Source organism: Ceratina calcarata, unplaced genomic scaffold, assembly GCF_001652005.2.
Source record: "Ceratina calcarata isolate Rehan_Ccalc_2016 unplaced genomic scaffold, ASM165200v1 scaffold154.2, whole genome shotgun sequence".
Lineage (NCBI taxonomy): Eukaryota > Metazoa > Arthropoda > Insecta > Hymenoptera > Apidae > Ceratina > Ceratina calcarata.
The window spans coordinates 1-25227 of NW_017136637.1; the positions used below are offsets into that span (position 1 = coordinate 1).

At 43.7% G+C, this 25227-nt stretch overlaps 1 protein-coding gene across 1 annotated transcript in view; it reads left to right on the forward strand.

Annotated features, from left to right (window-relative positions):
- Window positions 1-75: 75 nt before the first annotated feature.
- Window positions 76-25227, forward strand: part of dpy (fibrillin-like protein dumpy) — a gene marked incomplete at its 5' end in the record, with an annotated part of 63138 nt that continues 37986 nt past the window's right edge. Inside the window, 39 exons of the mRNA XM_026819602.1 lie at window positions 76-478; window positions 665-904; window positions 1088-1225; window positions 2347-3132; window positions 3815-6142; window positions 6880-7023; window positions 7105-7182; window positions 7541-7723; window positions 7814-8134; window positions 8266-8646; window positions 8757-9062; window positions 9187-9519; window positions 9705-10676; window positions 10832-11164; window positions 11294-11596; window positions 11677-12006; window positions 12089-12397; window positions 12608-12919; window positions 13006-13326; window positions 13465-14094; window positions 14188-14505; window positions 14692-15003; window positions 15111-15416; window positions 15548-15865; window positions 16927-17250; window positions 17697-18002; window positions 18428-18760; window positions 18835-19131; window positions 19444-19749; window positions 19819-20133; window positions 20487-20816; window positions 21074-21379; window positions 21722-22042; window positions 22296-22598; window positions 22797-23102; window positions 23530-23850; window positions 24037-24351; window positions 24503-24829; window positions 24904-25227. Coding sequence (XP_026675403.1) covers window positions 76-478; window positions 665-904; window positions 1088-1225; window positions 2347-3132; window positions 3815-6142; window positions 6880-7023; window positions 7105-7182; window positions 7541-7723; window positions 7814-8134; window positions 8266-8646; window positions 8757-9062; window positions 9187-9519; window positions 9705-10676; window positions 10832-11164; window positions 11294-11596; window positions 11677-12006; window positions 12089-12397; window positions 12608-12919; window positions 13006-13326; window positions 13465-14094; window positions 14188-14505; window positions 14692-15003; window positions 15111-15416; window positions 15548-15865; window positions 16927-17250; window positions 17697-18002; window positions 18428-18760; window positions 18835-19131; window positions 19444-19749; window positions 19819-20133; window positions 20487-20816; window positions 21074-21379; window positions 21722-22042; window positions 22296-22598; window positions 22797-23102; window positions 23530-23850; window positions 24037-24351; window positions 24503-24829; window positions 24904-25227 — 15139 coding nt within the window. The remainder of the gene's footprint in view (window positions 479-664; window positions 905-1087; window positions 1226-2346; window positions 3133-3814; window positions 6143-6879; window positions 7024-7104; window positions 7183-7540; window positions 7724-7813; window positions 8135-8265; window positions 8647-8756; window positions 9063-9186; window positions 9520-9704; window positions 10677-10831; window positions 11165-11293; window positions 11597-11676; window positions 12007-12088; window positions 12398-12607; window positions 12920-13005; window positions 13327-13464; window positions 14095-14187; window positions 14506-14691; window positions 15004-15110; window positions 15417-15547; window positions 15866-16926; window positions 17251-17696; window positions 18003-18427; window positions 18761-18834; window positions 19132-19443; window positions 19750-19818; window positions 20134-20486; window positions 20817-21073; window positions 21380-21721; window positions 22043-22295; window positions 22599-22796; window positions 23103-23529; window positions 23851-24036; window positions 24352-24502; window positions 24830-24903) is intronic.

Genomic DNA, 25227 nt, shown 5'->3' on the forward strand with positions numbered 1-25227 from the left:
TTTTTAAATGTTTTTAAAATTTATTAATATATGATGTATATATGTATATTATAATATATAATTTATTTGGAACAGGGTTACATCTGCGAAGGAGGGTTGTGTCTGATTGGTTGTCGCACTCATTCCGACTGTCCTTCCGCGTTATCCTGCATCAGCAACCGTTGCGAGGATCCATGCTCGGCAAACGGATCACCTTGTGGGACAAACGCACTCTGCCGCGTTTCCAATCATAGAGCGGTGTGCCTGTGTCCCGAGGGATTCCAGGGCGAACCTAGCCAAGAGTGTTACCAATTGGAATGTCACCGGGACGACGACTGCGAAGCCAACAAACACTGCAGCGAGGATGGTGTCTGCACCAATCCTTGCCTGCAACACGGAGTCTGCGGCTTCAACGCTCAATGCAGGGTGGTTAACAGAAAGGCACAGTGCTCCTGTCCACCCGGACATTATGGAAATCCTAAGATCAACTGTAAGAAAGGTAAGAAGAATTCATTTTTTTATATACCTTTTACGAAATGAAAGACTTGTATTGTCAATTTAAAAAATGAAATCTAGATTGGGAAAAGTAATTATGTGTATTAGATTTTCGACTTCCGGCACATCTCTCTATAAATCTGTAATCTATTAATTTAATCAGCAATAATGCTTTTCATTTATGTCTTAGGTGGCGACGAGTGTCTAAGGAGACCCTGCGGAGTGAACGCGAAGTGCAGAGAAACGTTGAACGGATTCGAATGCACCTGCGACCCAGGATGCCAAGGGGACCCACATCAGGTTTGCATCTGCGGTGGGGAACTGTGCAAGGAAACGCGATGCGGCGTGAACGCTGCTTGCAGAATTTACAAGAACCAACCCCAGTGCTACTGTCCACCAAATTACCCATCCGGTGACCCGATGCATGCCTGTGAGTACATTTCTGAAAAAATTCTATCACTCAATAAGACATGGAATAAAATTATAAAATGATGTTATAAATGAAACAGCATTTTTCATAATAAAATAATTGCCATCGGGTTACAAAGAGGAAAGGATGATCACGTTTAGAATGTACAGTCTTGTTGAATATGATTTATGATTGCGAGCACAGGTAGCGGTGACAAGAGCCTGGGCGACTGTCGCACGAACGGCTGCGGCAAGGGTGCCGAGTGCATACGAGACGGTGCGATATTCGTGTGCAGATGTCCACCGGGTACCAGCGGATCGCCGGACGTCGAGTGCAGCTCAGGTAAGAGCCGGCCTACTAACTCGTTTAACCGGGCTGATCGATTAATTTCATGTACAGCATTTGTGACTAGCGAGCAACTTATTTATTTACTGACGAGAACGGAGGAATACATGGTCCGTAGAATAACCATGTCTTCAGTAGGACTTGAAGTATTTAATACTGTATTAGACCTATTGTATTAATCCAGTGGATCGTTTAACAATCGAGAGACAGATGTGATTGGACCAGTTATTTTGATGATACTCTCTACTATTATACATATTGTACAAAAGGAAACAGAGTACGACACTGGATTTTACACAGACATTATTATACTTGTACATATATCTATGCAGTTAGGCGATTCTGTACATAATGTGTCCAAGGAAATGGAGGAGAACACGTTTTACACACGTCTCACACGTAAACTATTCATATGTAGAATGTTTATTTCAGTATCCAATCTGTCTTGTGGATCGCGTAATGTCTGTCTATCGAGAAAAAAAGAAATGAGCGAAAAGTAGAGACAGAGAGAGACGACAAATGTTGCAACGATTAAAAAAAAAAAAAGGCACACATTTTACAGAGAACGAACCACCGATGATCCGTTTTCTTTTTTTTTTAGACTTTAGGACTAATTATTGACACAGATTGGGAACTGCGAAAGGGACATTCTCATATACCCATGCTTGTTGTTATTTTGCTGGAATTATCCACTGTTTTACATTATTTTTCCCTCTTATTTTCTTTCGGGGGCTTGTGTTGTAAATATTGCTGCTTGCCAATTATACATACATACATATATATATATATATACACTCGTATGTATATATATTAATTCCGGACAACGAGGAAGGATCCGTGTTGTTCAAACAATGTAAAGTTCCGATACTCTATTTTACTTCTTCACGAAAGCTACCCTTACTTATTTCCGTATTACGAATACAAAGCATGTGGTTTATGTTATTTGTGAGAAAGTTTCTTTTCACAGTTCTTATAAAATGCTTTTTTCTTTTTTTTCCCTGTCCCACCACCACCAACCACGATCATCGCCACCTACCGTTCTCCACAACACTGTTACAATACAACAACAAAAAAATCGAATTGAATGGAAATCGTCGGTTTGTCTTCGGTGAATATAGAGCGCGAATGCACCAGTGACCTAGAGTGCCCGAACGAAAAAGCCTGCATTGACCTGCAATGCGTGGACCCGTGCGGTCTCCGGGGTGCCTGCGGGATCAACGCCCTGTGCCGCGTGGTTCTGCACAAGCCCCGGTGCTCCTGTCCTCAGTGCTATATCGGCATGCCGCGCACGGCCTGCCACCCGGACCCGAAATGCGAAACGCTGAACCCGAGGCCGACGCCTAGCATCGGTTGCTCCTCGGACCGCGACTGTCCCGAGAGCCTGTCCTGCAATTCCCGCACCGGCGAGTGCCGCGACCCGTGCCTCGGCCCGCAGTACGGCTGCGAGGTGAACAAGAGGTGCCAGGTGCGCAGCCACCGGCCCACGTGCGTCTGCAAGTACGGGTTTGTCGTGAACGAGGTCGGCGAGTTGACGTGCGCTCCGGACACGTTGACCTGCGCGAGGGACTTCGACTGTCCGTCGAACGCGGCCTGCGTGAACGGGAAATGCCAGAACCCGTGTAACGTCCGTAAGAGAAAACCGTGTCCGGCCGACAAAACCTGCGACGTCCTGGACCACCGTCCCGTATGCATATGCACACAAAACTGCAATCCCTCCCTCTCCATTTGCCTGCGTGACAGTGGCTGCTCTCCAGACTTGGCGTGCCGCAACTATCGCTGCGTGGACCCATGCAGAAACTCCACCTGTCCGGCTGATGCCCCCTGTTACGTGGAGGAGCACAAGCCTATCTGCAAGTTCTGTCCCCCCGGCTTTGTGCCAGATACTAAATACGGATGCATGAAAGGTAAACACCATTTCTCACCACCTATCTCTTCTCTCACTTCTTATAGGTCTGCCCTATCACGCTCTTCTAATCGACTACCTCTATCTCTCTCAATATATCGTACATATATTGTTTGTATAAAAATTATATACACGTTAATTCTGCACAAAAATTTATCCACGTTGTCATGAAATACTTCTCTCTGTACTAGCCTCACACGGAACATATCAGTTGCTACTTTTCAGGTTTCTATCTTTCACGACAGTGGAATACGTTTCTATCTCTAATCGATATTTACTTTGTAAATAAAACGTTGTCGACGGAATCTATTCCATTGTTTGAACGAGGAAAAAGAACGTTTCAGGACCCAAATGTCACGTATACGACTCCCATATGCTCCCGCCTTCGCTCCGCCGACGTCCTCACCGTCCAACGATATTTTATTTCTCCGTTACATCTGTCTCTGTAAAGACTTAACGTCGATTACATATACATATTTCTGATAGCTTTACTGCGTGAGCATGCTTAACCATAATCTGACAATAATTCGTAGACTCTTTGTTATTGGCGTAAATTAGTATGTCGATCTCGTAGCGATAGTCTAATGTTGAAGATAGCGACTGGCTTGAAACGTTTTCAGCTGCCTCTTTTTACTTCTCTCGTCGACTTCTGTTATTATATTCTATTATGTATCCTGCAGCAGTTCTCCACAACGCGACCACAGACAATATCTGCGAGTACGACGAGGATTGCGCCGACACAGAAGCCTGTGTCGAAGGGTCCTGCGTCGATCCTTGCGTCGACCGATGTCGATCGGCGGTTCGATGTCTGGTTAAAGCACACAGGCCTATTTGCTGCGACGATTACACATGTACAAACACCACAGAGATTTATGAAACCACTACACTCTTAACCAGCACACAATCTAATATTACTACTCATGAGTATGAAGAGAGTACGACTTCGATAGGAACTACTGAATCCTCGAGTATGATTAGTATGGAAACTACCACGATTTCTACTGTTGAAGAAAATACTGTATCCGTGGAATCGACTGTGCCTGCTGTAATTGTATCTGGTACTACTGAGACTATCGGGAGCACTACTTCTATGACAGAAGTGCCGACTGTTGAAGATATTTCTACGGAGAACACGGAACTTGTTCCAACAGTGACGGAAACTGTTACAATTCCTAGTGTTGAAGAAAATACCGTATCTGTGGAATCGACCGTGCCTACTATAATTGTATCTGGTACTACTAAGACTATCGAAAGTACTACTTCTGAAGCAGAAGTACCGACTGTTAAAGACATTTCAATGGAGAACACCGAATTTGTTCCGACAGTGACGGAAACTATGACAATTCCCAGTGTTGAAGAAAATACCGTATCCGTGGAATCGACCGTGCCTACTATAATTGTGTTTGGTACAACTGAGACTATCGGGAGCACTACTTCTATGATAGAAGTGCCTACTGTCAAAGATATTTCTGAAGAGAACACGGAACCTGTTCCAACAGTAAAAGGCATAGAGTATGAACCTACTGGTACAACTGAAGTAGTATCTACCACAGAATTGTTTGAGACTCAGGGGACTACGACTGAGAAAATTCAAATAGTTACTCCGGTTGTATATTTTCATCCAACGAATAGAACTTCGCCGTCTGGTGAAGTTATTACTGTGACACCTATATATTTGAACGAATCCACTACAGAAACGACAATATTCACTGAAAGAGTTTCTAGTGAAAGTACATCTGAAGAAAGTACTAACACAATACCAATGAGTACGGAGAGTACGAGTATAGGAACGACAGAAAGTGTAACATTGATCACAGTGACGGCACAGTATCCCTTGAAACATCCGACGACTGAATACGCTACAATACCGGAAGTTGTTACTGTAACTCCTGTATATTTAAACGAATCCACTACAGAAATGATGGAATTTACTGAAAGAAGTTCTACTGAAAGTACATCTGAAGAAAGTTTTAATACAATACCAACGAATACAGAAAGTACGAGTTTAAGGACGACAGAGAATGTAACATTGATCACTGTCACAGCGCAATATCCTACGAAATATGAAACGACGACTGAACATCCTTTAAAGCATGAGACAACGACTGAATACTCTACGGTATCAGAAGTTACGGAAACAAGTTCTCCAGAAATTGTTACTCTTCAAGAAACCACTAATAAAATGCCACTGAGCACAGAGAATTTGAATCTAGGAACGACAGAGAATGTAACGTTGATTACTGTGACACCGGAATATCCTTTAAAGCATGAAACCACGACTGAACAATTTACTTCAATGGAAACAGAATATTCGACGCGGGAATCTTTGACAACTACGGAGATTTCAATAGAACAGTTGTCAACAACTGCAGAATATTCTACAGAGCAATCTTCAGTAACTATAGAATATCCAACGGAATACTCCACAGTTCGGCCTTTAATTACCGAACAATATTCAACAGAAAAATCTTCAATAACTACGGAACAAACTTCAACAATTGAATATTATACGCAACAATCTTCCACGACAGAGCAATATTTTACTGAGCAATTAACAACACAATACTCAACAGAAAAAGTTCCCGGAGTCACCCAATACTCAACAACCGAACAACACATCACGGAAGAACAATTAACGACTCAATATGCGACGTCGACAGAATACTCGACGGAACAATTGTTAACAACCGAACAAATAAAAACATACTCAACAGAAAAATCATCAACTGCCACGAAATACTCAACAGAATCATCGACCGAACAATACTTTACCCCGTCGACGACAACCGAGCAACAAATCGGGGAACAATCAACTGAACCGTATACAACCGAGTTAACATCCGAACGACTAACCACAGAACCACACACGACTCTAACAACTCCAGGGTATACAGCTTGCGAACAGACTACTACCATCAATGCTACCGATTGTAAAATCTGTCCGAACGACACGTGTCGGCCCGTGTGCTTCAACCTAAACCAGAGTACAACTAATTGTAGCGTACTCCCAGGTAAAATGATCTCTCTTGTCGGGAGTCCATTGTAAATGTGTTGTTCTCGTGTCCACCGTCAGTGTTTCTGTGTTTCGGCAAAACGTTCTCCAATGTGAGAGACGTCGTCCAGTCAATCCAGATGAAAATTGGAGGCAACCAATTCTGGAGAGTTGTACCTTTCTTTTTGTGATCGACAGATCATTTTTAATCCAATGTACACGTGGGAACGTCACGATGAATCGAATATGAATTAGACATAGTTATTAAACACTGCTGCAACCCAGTGCAGACATAGACCTGCTGCATTAGCGCTCTTTCGCATGCTTGTACATTATTATTATTATGTTGCGCCTCTGCACATTCTCTTTCGCTTATCTATACGTAGCAATTAATTGTAATTCCTTCATGGAATCCACTCTTAAAAGACTCGTTTCATTCTACGTAACATTTTATTAATTATCATTTGTAATACTTGAAATATCACATTTGGATAATGATTAAAACTGTCGAATAGAATGTCTCCTTTAAGAGTGGAAATTAACATTTGTTTCTGGGCTTTACACATGTAACACAAAACCACTATATGTCTTAGATATTAGAAGATTGTGTATATACCATTTTTTTTTTATATGTGTACAATTTCATAATACGTCAAAGAAGTTATTGAATATAGATGACTTTTGAATAAATTATATATTCGAAATAACTGATGGCCGAGTTATTTTGAGCTACTAATATAGGATTCGTTTCGTCAGATACCAAATGCAAAACGCACGACGACTGTCTCTCCCAGTTGGCCTGCATAAATGAGCAATGCCTGAACCCGTGCACCGTTCACAACCCATGCGACTTTGTCGAAGTCTGCCACGTTCAGGATCACAGACCCGTTTGCGTGAAAGGTACCAAATTAATTTTCAAAATCCAAACGAAAGGGATGAAATTAACATAAAAAAAAAAATTATTTTCCATATTTTTCTCAGATGTAACGGATGGTAGAGATTGTCCTTATTGCCCGCCTGGCATGGAGTGCGACCCAACTACGTACACTTGTATCAAAGGTTTGTACAAGAGCGAGAACCTCCACCCCTTTACCTATTTTTACAGCGCAAAAGCATACAACTCGTTCTGTAAATATGTATGTATTGTACATATGAATATTGCACATACAACGTGCAATCTCGATTCACACGATATCTGTACAATCTCTGAGATCTAAAATTCTATCTATCAACACTTGATAATTATACGTGAACTCGTTCAACGACACGAACACAGATCTTCGCGCACTTGAACACAGAGACACATATAGTACATACACTGTTTCATACAAGCCTGAGCAATCACTCGACACCATTTTATTACTCGTGCACCCTTTCCTCGGGGCTATATGGGCTTTTTTCTTCGATCCCCCTTTAGCGGGTTGCACTAGCCACAAAGATTGTCCGTTGACTGAGGCGTGCATCGAGGGCACCTGTCAGGAACCGTGTCTCGTTTGGAATCCCTGCGCCGCGAACGCGATCTGCGTTAACACCAATCACAAGGCCGACTGCAGCTGCGAGGAAGGATACCACGGGAACGGTTTCTCTTATTGCGAACTAGGTATTTATTTATTAAAATTTATATATGAACATTAATATAAATGTTCAGGAATATTCAATTCGGATATTCGAACTTTTAAAATAATTTCAGAAGAGGAAGGAAGGAACGTATGCCAATATAACGAAGACTGTCCACCATCTAAATACTGCGACCGGCTGAACCGGAAGTGCATCAACCCTTGCGCGGAAGCCGACTGCGGCGACAACACCAAATGCTACTCGGAGAACCATCAAGCGCAATGCAAGTGCTTGCCCGGATTCCAAGGCAACCCCCACGTCGGTTGCACGCAATTAACCACAGATCCATGCGTGCCGAATCCTTGCGGCTTGGATGCTATGTGCGAAAATGACAATGGCAATCCGATATGCTTCTGTCCTAAGGGGCTTACCGGAAATCCGTTTGAGAAATGCAGTAAGTTTTTTCAAACTTCAAAATTAAAATAATTATTGTCTTATATAAATTAAATATAATATATCATTTTTAATATTTATGATTGATGTTGATCATTAATTAAATTTTTCCTTAATAATTTTTGTCATCAGTTCCAGAAGGCGATCAGTGTCAAGGGAACCCTTGCGGTGTGAATTCCGGCTGCCGCTTGATATCAGGGCAAGTGAGATGTTTCTGTCTGCCAGGATACGAAGGAAATCCTCCTAACACGCCTTGTACCTTACCTGGCAATCCTTGTGAACCATCCCCCTGTGGACCAAACACACAATGCACCGTGTTAGATAACGGTCTCTCCAAATGTAGCTGTCTGCCAGGGTTCATCGAAAGTCCCAACACAGTTAGAGGCTGCGTGCCTCGATCTGACGAGTGCGAACCGAATCCCTGCGGAATCGGAGCCTTGTGCGATTCGAACAGAGTGCCTCCTTGCTACTGCCCGGATCACACCGCTGGCGATCCTTATCAGAGCTGTGCAGGTAAACATCGAATCCTTAATTCCTTTAATTATTTTTATTAACATATATGAATTTTATTATAATATTAACGTTTCATTTGTACAAATGTTTAATCGTTCATTTTGTTTCAGTAATAGCGCCAGAAAATCCATGCCAACCGTCGCCATGTGGTCCGTACAGCAATTGCAGAGTAATCGACAATCATGCTGTGTGTTCCTGTCAACCGGATTACGTCGGCAGTCCTCCACAGTGTCGACCGGAGTGCGAATCTAGCGCTGACTGCTCGCTGAACACTGCTTGCATCGAACGGAGGTGCAGAGACCCATGCCCGGGTACTTGTGGCGAGAACACTGATTGCCAAGTCAGCAATCATAATCCAGTGTGCAGTTGCATATCCGGATTCACTGGAGACCCGTTCTTCGGATGCGCCAGAGAACGTAAGAGATTTTTATTTGTTTTATTAAAACTCTGAATTTATTATCTGTACTATTCAATTTCAATTTTTATTTATTACTTGTTTCATCAATTTCATTTCATTTTTGATTTTGACTTTTTTTAAAGCGGAAGGAAAGCAACCAGGATCAGAACCGAGCGGAAATCCTTGTATTCCATCACCTTGTGGACCGAATTCTCAGTGTCGCGTGATCGATGGTTTCCCGGCATGTTCCTGTCTGCCAAACTACATCGGCAAGGCACCTAACTGTCGCCCAGAGTGTACTAGCAACGCTGAGTGTCCCGGAAATCTCGCCTGTCGCAACGATCGATGCGTGGATCCTTGCCCAGGATCTTGCGGTATCAATACCTTCTGCAATGTCGTAAAACATAATCCAGTTTGCATTTGCAACGCTGGCCACAGCGGGGATCCATTCATCCAGTGTACACCCATATTAGAAGGTAATCTTAACATCTTACTATTATATAGAATCATTTCTTTTTGACCCATTCCTTATGTTTAAATTTAATATTAATTTTATTTTTGTCTCAAGTTGAATTAGTTAATTTTGTTATATTCGTAAAGTATGGTTTGTTTTCTTTTATTTTTTTCTCAACAAATTTCAAATGATATCTAATCTGTTTAGAACCTACGACAACAGAACAGCCTCGCACCCCTTGTAATCCATCACCCTGCGGTGCGAACGCGATCTGCAACGAGCGTAACGGCGTCGGTTCCTGCACTTGTCTGCCAGAATACATCGGCGATCCATACACAGGCTGCAGACCAGAATGCCTGAAGAACTCCGATTGCGATCCGAGCAAAGCTTGTCAAAACAACAAATGCGCGAATCCTTGTCCAGGTACCTGCGGGCAAAGCGCCACTTGCAGAGTCGTAAACCACGCTCCGTCGTGCACCTGTTTACCCGGTTTCACCGGCGATCCTTTCACCGCGTGCATGGGAATTGAAGTAACTCCAGAACCCTTGCCTATCAACCCTTGCGAGCCATCGCCTTGCGGACCCAACAGCAACTGTCGCGTGCACAACGGACACGCTGTGTGCCTTTGTCAACCAGGATTCGTCGGTGTACCTCCAGGTTGTCGCCCGGAGTGCATAGTCAGCGCAGAATGTTCTCAGAACAGAGCCTGCATCGATAACAAGTGCGCGGATCCTTGCCCAGGATCCTGCGGAGTGAACACGAAATGCTTGACAGTGAATCACAATCCCATCTGCTCCTGCGCGACTGGACACACTGGCAATCCATTGCTGCAGTGCACGAGGTTCAACATGACTCAACCACCGTTCAAAGATGTTGGAAATCCATGCGAGCCCAACCCATGTGGACCGAATTCGCAATGTCGAGTAATCGGCTCACAGCCGGCGTGTTCCTGTTTATTGAATTACATTGGACGACCGCCGAATTGCAGACCCGAGTGTGTGGATGATTCTGATTGCTTCCACTCGGCAGCGTGTATTAATCAGCTGTGCAAGAATCCTTGTCCTGGAGCTTGTGGCGAACTGGCTAGGTGTTCAGTGCAGAATCATGTTCCTATTTGTACCTGTCCTGAGGGGTACGAGGGTGACGCTACTGTTCGCTGTTTCCTGGGACCGCCACCAAGTAAGATTCTTCCCAATTTTAATAACAACTCTCTCATTTAAATTATCAAAATCTGATTCACATAAACTTCTTAAAATTAAATATATAAATTCATTCATACTCTTCCCATCAATTTCGTGTTTATTTTGGACTAAGAATTTAACATCTTCATCCAGCAACAGATATCAGCATTGCCAATCCATGTTCTCCAAATCCGTGCGGGCCCAACGCTCAATGCCGCGAGAGGAATGGTGCCGGAGCATGCGTCTGCCCACTGGACCTCGTTGGCGACCCGTACGATAACGATAAGGGATGCCACAGAGAGTGCGAATCGAACAACGACTGCGCCCCGCAATTGGCTTGTGTCGGATTCAAGTGTTCCGATCCTTGCCCGAGCACTTGCGGCACATTGTCCATCTGCAGAGTCCAGGAGCATGTACCTGTATGCACTTGCCCTCCAGGATACACGGGAGATCCGTACTTCGCTTGCGAAATTAAAGAAATGACGAGTAAGTGTGGAATATCATAAAATTGCTTATAATTTATACATAATTTATATAATACGTAATGACATAATTTATGTATAATAATAATTTATGATACGAATATAACTTTCATTTTCATAAATTCATTTCTAGAAATGCCACCATTAGATCCATGTTCACCGTCGCCCTGCGGTCCCAACAGCAAGTGTCGTGAAGTGAATGGTCAGGCAGTTTGCACGTGTCTTCCGGAATACAGAGGAATTCCACCGAATTGTAGACCGGAATGTATAGTGAACGCGGAGTGTCCGCCCCATTTGGCTTGTTTGAACAAAAAGTGCGCGGATCCTTGCCCGAATACATGTGGATTGAGGGCACAGTGCACCACCAAGAACCATAATCCAATTTGCACGTGTCCTACCGGATTCACTGGTGATCCCTTCACTCAATGTTCTCTTGGTAAGAATAATGTTCAATAATAATGTAATAAATAATATTTAATGTTTCAGTATCATTAATTAATATAACACTTCCATTAGCTTATGACGTTCCTTCGACCACGGAACGGCCGCCATCGTGCAGCCCATCACCTTGCGGGCCAAACTCCCTGTGCCAGATCATATCCGGAAACCCAGCCTGCTCCTGCCTTCCGAATTACATCGGCGTCCCTCCAGAATGCAGGCCAGAATGCATTTTAAGCTCTGAATGCAAGAGTAATCTCGCCTGCGTGAACCAGAGGTGTCAAGATCCTTGTCCAGGCTCTTGTGGTGTCAATGCACAGTGTCATATTTTGAACCACATTCCTGTGTGCACTTGTATGGAAGGATTCACCGGTGATCCGTTTACTCAATGCACAGTCATTCCTCCAAGTAAGATTTTGATGATTTTTTTTATTTAGATTTAGATCTGTAGTATTGTGAAGTACAAATTGAATATCGTTTTCGTTTTAAGCAACCGTACCATCTGTGAGCGACCCATGCAGTCCGTCGCCTTGCGGGCCGAACTCGATATGCAAGAACGGTGAATGCGAATGCCTGCCTGAATACATCGGCAACCCTTACGAAGCTTGCAGGCCAGAATGCATCCTCAACTCGGAGTGCCCACGTGACAAGACTTGCCTGAAGAACAAGTGCAAGGATCCTTGTCCCGGCACGTGCGGTCAGAACGCACTTTGTGACATCATAAATCACATTCCCGTCTGTTCTTGCCCGTCTGGATACGTTGGAGATCCTTTCATCAACTGCCGCGTTCAACCGCAAAGTAAGTATTTTTTTTAAAGTTTAAAATACTCTACGATCCATAAATTAATATACATGTAAACAGATTGTGTCAATGTGACTATTTATATAAAATAATTTAATAAGTGAAAAATCATTTATTCGAGACTCATTGACAATATCAGTGAATGTTGTTATTTTAAATGACAACTTTCAATAACTATGCATTTATAAATCGCAATTTCTCTTTCAGTTCCACAATCTTCAAGGGACCCATGCTCTCCCTCGCCATGTGGGCCAAACAGTCAATGTCGCAATATTGAGGATCATGCCGTGTGTTCCTGCCTTCAAGGATACCTCGGATCTCCGCCATCCTGCAAACCTGAATGCGTCGTCAGCTCGGAGTGTCCACCAACGCGTGCATGCGTCAATCAAAAGTGCACCGATCCTTGCTTGGGTTCTTGCGGATTGAACGCTAGATGCGAAGTCATTAATCACTCGCCCATCTGCAGTTGCGTTCCTGGACAAACCGGAGATCCGTTCAGGAGTTGTTACGAAATTCAACGTAAGATTAAACAAATACAAATGTTATGAAATATATAATTGTACATACAATTTAATGCGATTTGTTCTGTTTTTAATAATTAACAGTGCCGCCAGAGACAAAAGAAACGGGAGATCCTTGCAACCCTTCGCCCTGTGGACCAAATGCTCAGTGTCAAAACATAAATGGTTTCCCAACATGTTCTTGTCTTCCTACATACATCGGAACTCCCCCGAACTGTCGTCCAGAGTGTTTGATAAACCCCGATTGTCCAACGGACAAGGCATGTATAAATTCGAAGTGTACGAATCCTTGTTCTGGATCCTGCGCTGAGAATGCTAAGTGCCTTGTGGTCAACCATGCAGTTACTTGCTCGTGCTCGTCCGGCTACACGGGAAATCCATTTGTTCAGTGCATTATATTGGAAGGTATGTTCATTCAATTTTAATTATGCAATTCAATGATCGTCCATCTAAATGTAGTCACTTAAATATTTGCTTTATTTGAAATGACAGGAGAAATTTTTTTTTTATTATATATATTTTATTTTTTCTTCGAATCTACAGAAGAAGCTATTAACCCATGCGAACCATCGCCATGTGGACCCAACGCAATTTGCCAGCAACGCGACAACGTCGGCGCGTGCATCTGCATCGACGATTACCACGGGAACCCTTACGAAGGCTGTCAACCGGAATGCATCCTTAGTTCAGATTGCCCAACCAACAAAGCCTGCGTGCGGAACAAGTGCGAGGATCCTTGCCCAGGAATATGCGGCATTCAAGCTCAGTGCTCAGTTATCAATCACATCCCGACTTGTACTTGCCAACCCGGTTACGTGGGAGATCCGTTCAACAGTTGCACTTTACCGGTCAGCCCAAGCACCGAGCCCACGGTGACCGATCCCTGTCTGCCGTCTCCCTGTGGACCTAACAGTCTATGTAGAACCGTGAACGACCAAGCTGTGTGTACTTGCCAAGAGTCTTTCGTCGGATCACCGCCTAACTGCAGACCGGAGTGCGTGGTGAACTCGGAATGCCCGCAGAACAGAGCTTGTTACAAGTACAAGTGCACTGATCCTTGCCCTGGAACTTGTGGCGTTGGAGCTAATTGCAGAGTGATCAATCATAATCCGTTGTGCAGCTGTCCGCAGGCAACTACGGGAGATCCCTTCTCCAGGTGTTATCCTCAGATAGGTGAGTTTTGTCATCTCATGTCATAGACGAATCATGGATTCTTTTATTTTCATCATCTGTACATTTTTGTTCTATTCCAATTTGTTTCTGCAGTCACTCCAGTGCCGCCGGTGGGTGATCCTTGCAGCCCAAGTCCTTGTGGTTTGTACGCGGAATGTAGAGCAATCGGGGACCAGGCTGCTTGCTCCTGTTTGAAGAACTACATAGGATTGCCGCCTAATTGTCGCCCGGAATGCGTTGTCAACACAGACTGTCCGTCAAATCAAGCTTGCATCTCCGAGAAATGTCGAGATCCTTGCGTTGGATCCTGTGGACAGAACGCGGACTGCCGAGTGCAGAATCATATACCCATTTGCTTATGTCAGCAAGATTACACCGGCGACCCCTTCACCCTGTGCTCACAAATAATAGGTATTTATTATGTTATCATCCTCTTTCAATAATTTATTAATATTTTATATTGTCACATGCACTGCCTTTCTTATTTTATTTATCATTTCAAAATCATTATGTATATTCCTCAATTTTATTAATAATTACACAAATTTTATTATACATTATAATACTTCATTAAATAATGCATATTTTTTATTTCAGAACAACCGAAGACACCGGAGGATCTGTGCAACCCATCGCCTTGCGGACCGAACGCCGATTGCAACGACGGAATCTGCACGTGCCTTCCGAATTACTTCGGCGATCCTTATTCGTACTGTCGACCAGAATGCACGATGAATTCGGACTGTTCTCGAGTAAAGGCTTGCGTTAATCACAACTGCGTGGACCCGTGCATTGGAACCTGCGGTACCAACGCGAGATGCGACGTGGTAAATCACATTCCAATGTGCAGTTGTTCTACTGGCACCATCGGGGATCCATTTGTATTGTGTCGTCCACAAATTTCTGAAGGTACATTCTTCGTTAATTTTTACGTTTTAAATAAAACCAAATTAATATAGAATTATAAATTATACATAAGTGCAGGAGTTATACATTATAGTATTATTATTTTGCAGAACCAAGAAGGCAACCATGTACGCCGTCACCTTGCGGAGCGAACAGCGTCTGCAAAGTGGTGAACGACCATGCAGTCTGTTCCTGCCAATCTGGATTCATCGGGAGCCCTCCTGCATGCAGACCAGAATGCGTGGTCAGCGCGGAATGTCCTTTGACTCAAGCTTGCCTGAATAACAAATGCCAGGATCCTTGTCCGGGAACCTGCGGTCAGAACACCAAATGCCAAGTGCTAAATCACAACCCTATATGCAGCTGCGACGAGGGATACACAGGAGACCCGTTCACTAGATGCTTCTTGATGCCCAGTAAGTTCTTAATTGCAGATTGGCTTGTACACATTTCTTATTATTTTATCTTCCCATTGATTGCATTATTATTTCCTTACTTAATTCATCAACGTTGATTTTTTAATTGAATTGTATTGTTTTATTTTCAGAGCAACCACCGGTGCCAACGAATCCGTGCCAACCGTCGCCCTGCGGTCCCAACGCGGAGTGTCAAGTGCGCGGCGATAGTCCGGCGTGTTCGTGCATCGAAAATTACGTGGGCGTCCCGCCAAATTGCCGACCCGAGTGCACGATCAATCCGGAATGCCCGCCGCATTTGGCGTGCTTGCAGCAAAAGTGTCGCGATCCGTGTGTCGGTCTGTGCGGTTCGAACGCGCAATGCTCGGTAGTGAATCACCACGCGGTGTGTGCTTGTGTAGAAAATTTCGTCGGGGATCCGTTCAGCATTTGCGAGCCGGTCACCAAGGGTAAGTCCACTCGAGACAATATTTTTGCTATCCTTCCTCCCCTTACTGCATACGTCGCCGTTGCATGCGGGCGAGCAACAGGTAAGTGCTTCCACTCACTCTTCGTGATCATTCAGTTGACTAACGAACGTAGAAATTGATGAAATAGAGGCCCTAACAAAGTGACAAAGCGTCACGATGGTTGCGGGGCCTTGAGCATTATTTGCACTCACGTTAAAAAATGGATTATTATGATTGTCCCTGCGATTAACGAGCCCGTTGAATTAAGCACGCCTTGAAAATCCCCCCCTCCCCCCCCTGCGTATGAGAGAGTAACAACGAATTAAGTTAGCCGAGTTATGAGAAAGAATGGTGGCGGGGCCTACGGAGTATAGGCTCTAATTATTGCACTCACCCCCTCAGTAATAAGCCCCAATACCCGATAATTCACCCCTTGATTAGGTGAAACGATACGCACTATCCCCAATCCAAGCATATCGCTTTGACATTAGAGAGGCACTGTGAATGCCCTGCTGATGAGAATTTTGTTGCGACTCCCTGATTATGTAAGCACCCCTGGACACGGAAACATTAACCCCCGAACAATTGTTCAAGCTTGTACCTTTGGACTAAAGATAGTACTGAGGACACGCTTCTTAAGAAGTAATGCAAGTTAATACCCTAAGGAGGATTAAACCTTTTAATGAAAGTCAAACACTAATTTAATATATAATAAGAAAAAACATCCCCTAACATATAGTGAATGCTTAGAACAGAGCAAACAAAACACGAAGTCTCAAAAATATGCTTAATACCATGCTAAAACAAGAACGTTAAGCGAATGCCCTAATAGATGCTAATGAATGTTTAGAAGTTAAAAACACGCACGAAGACGTCATATCCATGCTACATTAAAACCACACAATGAACCATCGAATCTCGCTGCAAAGAAATCAAGCATTTAATTGCTTATCATGCGAAGAAGCTTTCGCTCATTCATTCACAAATCTCGATCGACCGACCTTCACGCTGCACAAGCTTTGACCATGATGATAAAACCATAAGTGTTTCTTTCCCGTCAGATGTACCCCTAGATCTTAGGAGACCGTGCGAGCCTTCCCCCTGCGGTCTGAACGCGATCTGTCGCGAGAACAACGGCGTCGGCTCCTGTTCCTGTCCGACAGATTACATAGGCGACCCGTACCAAGGATGCAGACCCGAGTGTACCCAAAATTCCGATTGCCCGATGACGATGGCCTGCACGAGGCTCAAGTGCCAAGACCCTTGTCCAGGAACCTGTGGACTGCAGGCCCGATGCGAAACGATCAATCACGTTCCAGTTTGTTCGTGTAACACTGGTTATACTGGCAATCCTTTCACTTATTGCACCCCGGCCCCTGTTACCCGTAAGCTCCCATTTCGAACAATGCTTACCAGTTACACCAGTTTCATAAGTCTTACGATACTTCCGAATATTTATTATCTATTGAAATTGTTTCAAATTAATAACCAGCAGAGACTGCTTTCATAGAAGGATTCTAATAAATCATATAATTGTAATTTTGCAATAAAGTGTTACGATAATAAATAATACAAAATTTTTCATAGCAATTCATCTGAATCTATAAAAATTGATTAATGAGAGTCGTATACTAATTTGGATTTAATTTAATAATCCAACTGAGGGTAATTTTAGAGATATTCTTTCAATGTTACATTTCTTAAACAAATTTGAATACTTCACAATATCGTAAAACTTATGAACAGAGGTGTATATAAGCTTGACTCGTTTAGATTTGCACGAAGCACCCAGCTTTCGTACTTAAGCTGTTTAATCCGATTTTCCGTACAGCGACCGTCTCAGACCCCTGTAGTCCCACACCGTGCGGACCCAACAGTCAATGTAGAAACGTGGACGACCACGCCGTGTGCTCCTGCCTGACGAATTTCGTTGGAACCCCGCCGAACTGTCGCCCCGAGTGCGTAGTGAACAATGAGTGTCCCAGAGAGCTCGCGTGCATCAATCAGAAATGCACGTCGCCGTGCGTAAATTCGTGCGGTATCAACACGCAATGCAAGGTGGTCAACCATAATCCAATTTGCTTCTGCAATTTCGGATACACCGGTGACCCGTTCACCAGATGTTTCCCCGCTCCACGTAAGAATTCCACTGTGGTATTCGACCATCTCTCATCGCATCATTGTTCGATTTTCAATAATTCATGAAAAATTCGTCAGCTTCATTCACATTATATCCCAAAGAAAGTTATCTCTATTTCATTATCGCATTGTACTTCAATTCATATTGAAGGATAATGAAAACAGTTATCAAGCACCAATTCAAAGTCATCATTTCATGATATCAAAAGTGGATTTCACGAATCCAGAATAATTTTCCTCTGGCCATTCCCATCGCTATAATAATTCCATCACTAAAAATTTACTCCCACGATGTACTCGTTAAACTTCAATTCATTTTTGCACCCACATACTTCAATTGCAATTCATATCGAGAAACAATGTTAATAATCTTCAGTCTAATTCAAAGCTCATTATTTTTATAAAATCACAAATGAATTTTAGAGCCCCAGAACGATTTTCCCCTGGCCCCACAAGACCCGTGCGTGCCGTCACCCTGCGGCGCGTATGCAGCATGCCGAAACATCGGTGGCACAGCTTCCTGTTCCTGCCTGCCAGGATGTCTAGGTATCCCACCAAATTGTCGTCCGGAATGTCGCGTCCATTCCGACTGTCCCATGAATCTAGCATGCGCCAACGAAAAGTGCCGAGACCCCTGCCAAGGGTCTTGCGGCGTGACCTCGCTCTGTACAGTTTACAACCACGTGCCTATGTGCACCTGCCCCGAAGGATACACCGGTGACCCCTTCAGCAATTGCTACCCCGCCCCGAGACCAAGTAAGAAGAGCGCAATTGTAAGAATTGTGAGAGATACAGGAAGTTACAAAGTCAAGTATATTCATCCTTCACAGCTGAACCGACTGTTGACCCGTGCGCGAATTCGCCCTGTGGCCCGAACACGCGTTGCGATAATGGAATTTGCACGTGTTTGCTGGAGTATCAGGGCGATCCTTACATCGGTTGCCGACCGGAGTGTGTTCTTAACACGGATTGCCCACAGAATAGAGCTTGTATCAGGAATAAGTGTGTCGACCCTTGCCCCGGTACCTGCGGTCGAAACGCTCAGTGTCTAGTATACAATCACATGCCTATGTGCAGTTGTCCTAACGGAATGGTTGGAAACGCGTTTGTTCAATGCATCCTTCAAGGTATTTTTTCCCTATTCTTGAATTCATTATTATAACGTCCTCTTATTCAGAATATTGCATCTCAACGGACTATGCAAAATACATATGTATAGTAAATGATCCGATTTCTGTCCACGTAACAATTTCTAGTCACTGGTTATATTTTTAGATTATTTTATATACATATACCAGTAAATAAAAATTGTGATCTAAACAGAAATTGGGAAATTTACTATAAAAATAATTTGAATTTCTGCATTCTCATGGAATAAGAATTTGACATGATTCAATCTACCTGGCAACGTTTTCTAAATTGGAATAATATTATGACAGATACTGTAAAAACGAATCCTTGCTCACCCTCGCCCTGTGGACCGAATAGTATTTGTCGCGAGATCAACGAACAGCCAGTATGTACCTGCGTGCTAGGATTTCTGGGTGCACCTCCCGCGTGCAGACCGGAGTGCACAGTGAGCTCTGACTGTCCCCTTAACGAAGCATGCACGAACCAAAAGTGTGTGGATCCTTGTCCTGGTTCTTGCGGGATCAGAGCTACTTGTAACGTTGTCAATCACAATCCCGTGTGCAGTTGCTTGCCCGAACACACTGGCGATCCATTCATTCAATGTATTCCACGACGTAAGGATCCTATAAGCTCATCAAAATTTCATTCCCATCCCTCGGAGGTAACCAGAGGTGTATTTTTAGCACTCGAGCCTGTGCAGCCGCAAAACCCATGCGTACCCTCACCCTGCGGGCCCAATTCTATATGCAGAGTCATCAACGAAGCACCTTCTTGTTCTTGTTCACCGGAATTCGTAGGCACCCCTCCCAATTGTAGACCAGAGTGTGTCAGCAATAGCGAATGTCTTAGCAACTTGGCTTGTATCAATCGAAAGTGTCGAGATCCATGTCCAGGCTCGTGTGGTTCCAACGCTGAGTGCCGGGTGGTCAGTCATACACCGATGTGCGGCTGCCTGGCTGGTTTCACAGGCGATCCCTTCACGCAGTGTATCCCCAAACGTAAGACTTGTTATCTCATAACTAAATAGGAATTTTCAGGTTTCGAAGCCACTGGTCAAAGCTTCTTATTATGCAGCTATTTTCGATGATTAAGAATACAGTTTACACAAACACAGGAACAAAATCTCCCAATTAACCTTAGATGTTATAAATTTGCATTAATAGTTTGAAGACCTGGCATGATATTTAAAGGAATATTAGATTTGTTTTATGATTTGGAACGAAGTATCACCTTGATAATATTTAACCCACCCATGAGTTTAATTTATGTACCAACTAAAGTATTAACACCTCGGGGATCCGATGCATTCATAGAAAACAAATCAATTAAACATCCCTCGACTATCTTTTAGCCGAAATCGAACCCACGCCGCAATCCCCGTGCACCCCGTCGCCCTGTGGTCCGAACGCAATTTGCAAAGAGTTAAACGGTGCTGGCTCCTGCACCTGCGCCCCGGATTACATAGGAAACCCGTACGAGGGATGCCGACCCGAGTGTACTGTGAGCTCCGACTGCCCCTCGAATCTAGCCTGCACCAGATCGAAATGCCAAGACCCTTGCCCTGGCACGTGCAGTCAAAACGCTGATTGCGCGGTGATCAATCACCTGCCCAGCTGCACCTGCCGCGCTGGATTCACGGGAGATCCCTTCGTGAACTGTTATATCCAGCCAACGGTTACCCGTAAGTCTAAACGCCCAATTTCCGTCACTCGCCATCATCAGTCACGCATCAACAGAATTGTAGAAACGGAATAGATTGTATTAACCCATATCGCAGAATGAAGAAACAATAATATTTGAAAGCTTCCTCATGAACATCATTATAATTGATAAGACGAGAAATGAATCGCTAATTTAATCCACTAATATAATTAGCCTGGGTTAAATCGCTTGTGAATTTGATGTAGGAGGGATTGAGAAATAATTCACAAATTGCAGCAGTGGATAGAAACCCTTGTAGTCCCTCGCCCTGCGGACCGAACAGCTTATGCCGCGTGAACAACGGCCAAGCCGTGTGCACTTGCCTCCCCGATTATATCGGGAGCCCACCCGGATGCCGACCCGAGTGCGTGGTCAGCGCGGAATGTCCCCTGAACAGAGCTTGCGTTAATCAGAAGTGTACTGACCCCTGCCCTGGCCGCTGCGGCTCTAACGCAGATTGCAGGATCGTAAATCATAGTCCGATCTGTGCTTGCAAGTTGGACTACACCGGAGACCCGTTCACCAGATGTTTTTCCACGCCAAGTAAGAATCAAACTCAAGCACGGAGATTAATTTTAAATCAACTCTTAACTATTTATTAATAGAATAGACGAAATGTCCTTCTTTTGTTAAAATTAAGACAAGAATGTATAATTTCTGTTCGTTAACTTGAACCTTCTTGAACTCATTTGTTATTATTACGAAGAAAAGGACATTTGCAATTTTAGAATTGCACTAAAACATTGCTTTGAATAATCGTACCCTACGTCCAACATTTGATAACCGTCCGACTAATCGCAAAGCTAAAGTCTAATAGATGAATCAGAATTAATTGGAATGGGATTCTAATTTAGGGAGACAGAAAGTAAGGAAAATTCTTTTCAGAACCATTGCCATCTCCCGTTGAAAACCCGTGTGTACCATCCCCCTGTGGCCCGAACTCGGAATGTCGCGATATCGGAGGTGCCCCGTCCTGTTCCTGTTTACCAACCTACATGGGCAGCCCGCCGAATTGTAGACCGGAGTGCACCATAAATCCAGACTGTCCCAGCAATCAGGCTTGCATGAACCAAAAATGCAGAGACCCTTGCCCCGGCTCGTGCGGTACTTTCGCACAGTGTACGGTGATCAATCACGTGCCCATGTGTAGCTGTATCGAAGGCTACACCGGAGATCCGTTCAGCAATTGCTATACCAAACCACCACGTAAGATCGTCAATCATTCGCTTGGATTTTCTCCGGAATCGAAATTGTTTCATCAATTGTCTAATCAATCTAATCTTATCAGTTAGTCAAAATCCATTTATTTTATTAATCATCCAGTCTCAGTTCTAGTCAATCTAATCTCATCAATCGTTTAACACAAAATTCACATTGTTTTATCAGTCGTTACATCTAGTCTAATTTCTAGTCAATCTAAGATCGTGTAAATCATTAGTCTACTTTTGATATCGCCTAGAATCAACAATATCTGATGACCCTTGCAATCCGTCACCCTGTGGACCGAACGCAGAGTGCAACAACGGAGTCTGCACTTGTTTAATCGAATATCAAGGAGACCCATACGTAGGATGTAGACCCGAATGCGTTCTCAATACCGATTGCCCATTGAATCGAGCTTGCGTCCGTAATCGGTGCACCGATCCTTGCATAGGCACCTGTGGACAGAATGCTATTTGCAATGTTTTCAATCATGTTCCAATGTGCAGTTGTCCCTCTGGGATGAGTGGCAATGCCTTCGTCCTCTGTTCCCAAATTCAAGGTACTTGATAGAGTCTTCTATCAATTTATTAAATATTAAATTATTTATGTTATATAATAGGAAACCTTGCATTCTTCGTTGATAGAGATTTTTCTTATCAATCATTATCAAAAGTATTCTGGAATTTTTTTATTCATACAACGAGTTAAGTAAATTCTAAACGATTTATCATATCGACTGGATAATCCTGATCTCCAGAAGTAATTCCGGAAACACCGTGCAGTCCGTCTCCATGTGGTCCGAATAGTCAATGTAGGCCAATCAATGGCCAAGCTGTTTGTTCCTGTGTACCTGGCTACATCGGGAGTCCCCCTTCGTGTAGACCAGAGTGCGTAGTCAGCTCGGACTGCGCCAGGAATGAGGCATGTAGCAACTTGAGGTGTGTGAACCCTTGCGTGGGAAGCTGTGGCGTCCGCGCACAGTGTCAAGTCATCAATCACAATCCCGTATGCAGTTGTCCTGCGCGAATGTCAGGAGACCCATTCGTTGGATGCTTTCCTATCAGTAAGGATGTTCAAAGAGATTTCATGAAAATCTTTCGATATATACTCCTGCTCATAAGTTTTACGATATTTCCAAGTGCATAAAAAATCTGCCAATGATTCATTATAAACAAGTTCAATTGGAAAATCATAGTAAATCATATGAACGTTTCTTATAAAATTATAATTCAAACAAGGATGTAATTAATTTTCCTGCTATTATTTTAATGATAAATGAACATTTTTCAACTCAACAATTTTTTATATCACGATTTATACAAAAAGTAAAATCTCGATGAGTATCACGTATCAAATTTATCTAAATATACTCGTCCAAAGTTTCATTCGACTATACGTTTTGCCAAATGTCCGAAGACTTATGAGCAAACGTATGTACATCAATTTGATCCAACTGCACGCAGCGAATTATTCGTGAAAAATCCTTATAGCGGAAACCAAGCCAGAGATCGTAAACGTATGCCAACCATCACCTTGCGGTCCTAACGCGGTATGCCAGGTGGTAAACGACTCCCCGTCGTGCAGTTGCATGCCAGGATTTATTAACTCCCCGCCGAATTGCCGTCCCGAGTGTGTTAGCAATAGTGAATGCCCGGACCATCAGGCTTGCATCAATCAAAAGTGTAGAGATCCTTGTCCCGGATCCTGTGGGTCGAACGCCGAGTGTCGCGTGGTCAGTCATACACCCATGTGCGTCTGCTCCAATGGGTACACTGGCGACCCGTTCACGCAGTGCGTTCTATTCGAAGAATGTAAGAATTATAAACAATTTACTTAACCCTTTCTCAGATTTTAGACGCTATAGATAGTCTGAACAACTTATTTATTTCATCTTAGTATTTTAAATTAACATTATTTCCATAGATTGAAAGAATGTTGAATTAACTTAAGTACTATAATGGAAATTGCTTTAGCTGAAGTGTATTTTATCGATTTAGCGAGGCCAGTTTCTCCTTGCACTCCATCACCCTGCGGTTCGAACGCGATCTGTAAAGAGCAAAACGGTGTAGGATCTTGCGCATGTTTGCCCGAGTACATCGGCAATCCGTATGAGGGATGTCGACCGGAGTGTACCGTTAGCTCGGACTGTCCTTCGAACTTAGCGTGTATCAGAAATAGGTGTCAGAATCCTTGTCCAGGAACCTGTGGACAAGACGCTGTTTGCCAAGTTATCAATCACACCCCCATGTGCACTTGCATTCCTGGTTTTACGGGAGATCCATTCAGATTTTGCCAACTTATGCGAGAACCTGGTAAAGTATATTGTATTTCAGATCACATAAAAATTGTAGTACAAGCCAAGAATAATTTTTCATAAACGGTATAATTAGTTTACTGTGGAATTTTTATATATGCTTGTACTACAGTTTTATCAGTCATGGTGATAACGTTTCTATTCCCCAGACAAAGTCGAAGACCAAACAGATCCGTGCGTTCCGTCGCCCTGCGGACCGAACAGTCAGTGTCGGGTCGTTTCCGGTAACGCGGTGTGCTCCTGCTTGCCAGAGTACACCGGAACTCCTCCCTCGTGTCGTCCGGAGTGCGTCGTCAGCTCGGACTGTCCTTCGAACCGTGCCTGCGTGAATCAGAAATGCGTGAACCCGTGTCCGCGACCCTGTGGACAGAATACTAATTGTCTAGTCGTAAATCACAGTCCCATTTGTACCTGCAGTCACAATTATTTCACTTTGAATAACTTTTGTCATTTATCATTTCTATGGTTCAACCAAAGTTTCCATTGACTCCAAAATAATTTCTCTAAGAAATTATTATTCATAGATTTAAATTGCTTATAATTTCTTTAGCTCAACCAGCGTTACCTGATCTACCTCAAAACCCCTGCGTACCATCCCCTTGCGGTCCGTACTCAGAATGCCGAGATATCGGTGGCGCGCCTTCGTGTTCCTGTTTAGTTAATTACTTCGGCAGCCCACCCAACTGTAGACCAGAATGTACAGTGAACTCGGACTGTCCAAGCGACAGAGCGTGCATCAGACAGAAATGCACGGACCCCTGCCCTGGTTCCTGCGGCCTGTCCGCGCGATGCACGGTTTTCAATCACGTTCCAATTTGCACCTGCATAGAGGGATTCACCGGCGATCCTTTCAGCAGCTGCTCTCCCGCCCCGC